Below are 3,538 nucleotides of genomic sequence, written 5' to 3' on the forward strand. Positions count from 1 at the left end.
TTCCTAGAAATTTAATCATTAACAAAAAAATCAGGTCTTCTATCTGATAGAGTTTAACGAAAGAGAAACTCTAATATTATTTTTTTGATAAAGTATGGATTTTATTCACGCAAAATGGAGCAGCAAGGAGATACAAACACGATGACCACACACCCGGCCTCTGCATAGCTAGGGTGCGAAACTCTAATAAATGACAATATATTTTCATGCAATATAAATGGTTTCAATAACGCATCTTTCCAAAAAGAATGAATAAAGTGCACGGATTCACTGCTTATTACCAGTGAAAAATGAATGCTCACATGTACTCCCTATAGAATAGTTTGCATGAGTATGTTATGTAAACTTGATCTTAAAAATGACATGCTCTTAAAGATAACAGTAAAGATGTTATCGGGAGCATGCTCAACGTCTCTAAACCATAACACCAAACTCCATCATAATTTGTGGGAGAAAAGGATAACAAATGATACATCCACCGAATTTTGCGTTTGCAAAACTATAGCCACCAATACACATGCAACCTTGGTGAATATGGAACAGTGTTACATTTATTATAAACATAAAGTTCCTGGGGTCAAAAGCAGTTGTGTCTCGAACTCTCGATTCATGGTTGGAAAAGAGTATACGTGCAAACAGTACAATAACAAATGGATTGACCTGTTTAACTCGATCCTTTTATTTATACAAAATTAGAAATTAAATACTATTATGCTGATCCAAATAGTGTCCTGAATGTCCCTATATTTAAAAACCAAAAGCACTAGCCCCTGCAGGTGCACGGCTTTAATAACAAGTTTGTCTAATTAAGAACATTCTATCGCAGACGGCTTTTGCAACCCAAACATATGAATTATGCAGTAATCGCTGCAAAAGCAAGTAGATGGTTAAGAAGCTCAATGATCAGGATGCGAGGGAAAAGAGACACGCAGCTGAACCGTACGTGTTTGAGGATTTAGACAATGCAACCCATACATTATATAAAATTACTAATAACAAACATAATGTTGAACGTTAATAAAATACACTAGGTACATCAGGAGCACATACAACAGGGTTTTGGGAGTAAAAACGCATATCAATTCTTACAGCAGAAACACAACAAAAAGTGAAAAACCAGGGATAAAGGAAACTCAGAACAGCCATCACACCGTCGCTCTCGTAACCACTTGTAGTACTGGTGATTTTATGTTGTTGGCGAATAAATAATAAAGTGTGGTTTGCTGATCGATCATGCAATGGTTGCCAATGGGACGCTGTAGAGGACGAGTGTCTCGACGGTGAGGCCGGGGCCAAAGCCGAAGAGGACACCCCACTCCTTACCCTCTCCAGTGGTTGCTTGGCCATCCTGGGAAGAGGTCTTACGCATCACGTCGAGGACGAAGAGGACACATGCGCTGGACATATTGCCGTACTCCGACAGGACCTCTCGGCTCGCGCGCATGCGTTCCTTGTCAAGGCCAACTTTCTCCTCAACCATGTCCAGGATCGCCGGCCCGCCAGGGTGTGCAATCCAGAAGATGGAGTTCCAGTCGTGGATGCCCAGAGGCTTGAATGCGTCCTCGAGCGCCTGCTCGATGTTCTTGGAGATGAGCCCGGGCACGTCCTTGAGAAGGTGGATGGTGAGCCCTGCCTCCGTAAGGTGGCCGTTGATGGCACCCTCGGAGTCGGGCAGGATGGTCTGGCTCGCTGATACCAGCTGGAAGAGTGGCTTCTCGAAGGGCACGTCGGGGTCAGCACCGATGATGGCAGCGGCCGCGCCATCGCCAAAGAGCGCATGTCCAACCAGCGAATCCAAATGGGACTTGGAGGGGCCACGGAATGCCATGGCGGTGATCTCCGAGCAGACCACCAGCACACGTGCGCCGCGGTTGTTCTCGGCGATGTCTTTGGCCATGCGGAGCACCGTGGCACCACCAAAGCAGCCTTGCTGGTACATCATGAGGCGTTTGACCGTCGGCGAGAGGCCGAGCAGCCTCATCAATTGGTAGTCGGCACCTGGCATGTCCACGCCGGAGGTGGTGCAGAAGACAACGTGGGTGATCTTTGACTGCGGCTGGCCCCACTCCTTGATGGCCCTCTCTGCCGCCTCTTTCCCAAGTTTGGGCACCTCCACGACGACAATGTCGTGGCGCGTGTCCAGTGACGGCTCCATGTGGGAGCAGATGCTAGGGTTCTTTTTCAGGATCTCTTCGGTGAGGTGCATGTGCCTCTTCCTGATCGTGGACTTCTCGCACATCCTCTCGAACTTCTCCTTGAGGTCCGGGAGGTGCTCGCTCTTGGTGACTCTGAAATAGTAGTCCGGGTAGGTGGCCTGGTACACGCAGTTGGCCGGGACGGCCGTGCCGATTGCCAGCACGGTCGCCAGACCCACCGCCCGCTGTGCCCTTCTCACTTCCTCCAATTTCACCGCCGCCATTGATCAGCACCAAGGAGTTCCAGCTAAGTAGCAAGGGCTTGGTAGCAAGGGTTTGGAAGGTGCACCTAACGTAAGATTGTATTTCTCAACTCTGGTGATAGGACTCACTCGGAGAGCTGCCACTTTATAGAACATGATTTGCTAACGGATTCATTTTTTTTCTACTGGAGTTGAATACACCGACGACTGAGCTTGTCTGTTTTCTTAATTCTGATGGGACGCCTGCAGCTTAGAGAAACTCTACCATAATAGCCGTCTTAAGGAGCATGGTGCACAAAAGTATCAGCTTAATTTAGCAGTCGCGACAATGTTTCCAATTTTAAAAGCAAGATCCAAAAAACAACTCTGCCAGTAAGTTTGCCGTGTTCCGCCCAAGGCAAACAGGACACGGCTGGACCGGGTCGGCAATAGTTAAGATTGCTGAGTTCTTAATATCAGGAACTCGACAAAACAAAAAAGCAAGTACCGCCGAGTACATAAAAAGGAGAACTCGTCAAACACAGGGTGGTAGATGAGATGCGCCATTAATGGCGATGCCACATGGCATGCACGTTTTCCAAGTTCCATCTAGGCAGACGTACTACGTGTGTGAGGCCCACATGTAGCATGCCTTGTTTTGCTTAGTTCCATCCGACACAGAGTCGGCAGATCCTTCGCCGAGTTCTTGGCACGCGGTTTGTGAAGTACCTTTGTTTTGTTGTCGGTTGCCAGTTAGCATGTCATTAGGGAGGCGGGTTCTCGATTTATGTTCAAGTCAAGGTAGTGGTGCTCAATCCATGCGGTTTGTTGTTACCTATGTCCGCATGCTACCCAGATAAAGATTGGTGCGAGGGAATGCAATATGAGCATGGTCATTGGCGTCATGCTTTGCAAATAATTCTAAAAAAAGTTTAATTGATGGGTTAATCAAAAGCCAAAAAAATATGCTGTAAAATTCCATGTTATCAGAAATTACTAGACATCAATGTAAAGGATCTTTTACAATTATTATGCTTGATACATAGCATGGTGGACCAGAGAAGGCATATAAATACCTAATAGACCATCATCATTAACTTGATGTTAGCCTAAGCCAGAAGAAATGTCCTATTTGTTTTACGAGAAACCCTACCCAATCTC

At 46.4% G+C, this 3,538-nt stretch overlaps 1 protein-coding gene across 1 annotated transcript; it reads right to left on the reverse strand.

The window, feature by feature from the left end:
* Window positions 1-1,057: 1,057 nt before the first annotated feature.
* Window positions 1,058-2,430, reverse strand: LOC123104466 (chalcone synthase 2-like). Its single transcript, XM_044526319.1, has one exon. The coding sequence runs from the start codon at window positions 2,417-2,419 to the stop codon at window positions 1,232-1,234; it is 1,188 nt and encodes a 395-aa protein (XP_044382254.1). The 5' UTR covers window positions 2,420-2,430; the 3' UTR covers window positions 1,058-1,231.
* Between the last annotated feature and the right edge of the window lie 1,108 nt (window positions 2,431-3,538).

The sequence above is a fragment of the Triticum aestivum genome, chromosome 1B, assembly GCF_018294505.1.
Source record: "Triticum aestivum cultivar Chinese Spring chromosome 1B, IWGSC CS RefSeq v2.1, whole genome shotgun sequence".
In the NCBI taxonomy this organism is placed as follows: domain Eukaryota; kingdom Viridiplantae; phylum Streptophyta; class Magnoliopsida; order Poales; family Poaceae; genus Triticum; species Triticum aestivum.

What these genes read in the sequence shown, in the direction of transcription:
- LOC123104466 (XM_044526319.1), bottom strand. Translation starts at nt 2,419, where the DNA reads ATGGCGGCGGTGAAATTGGAGGAAGTGAGAAGGGCACAGCGGGCGGTG.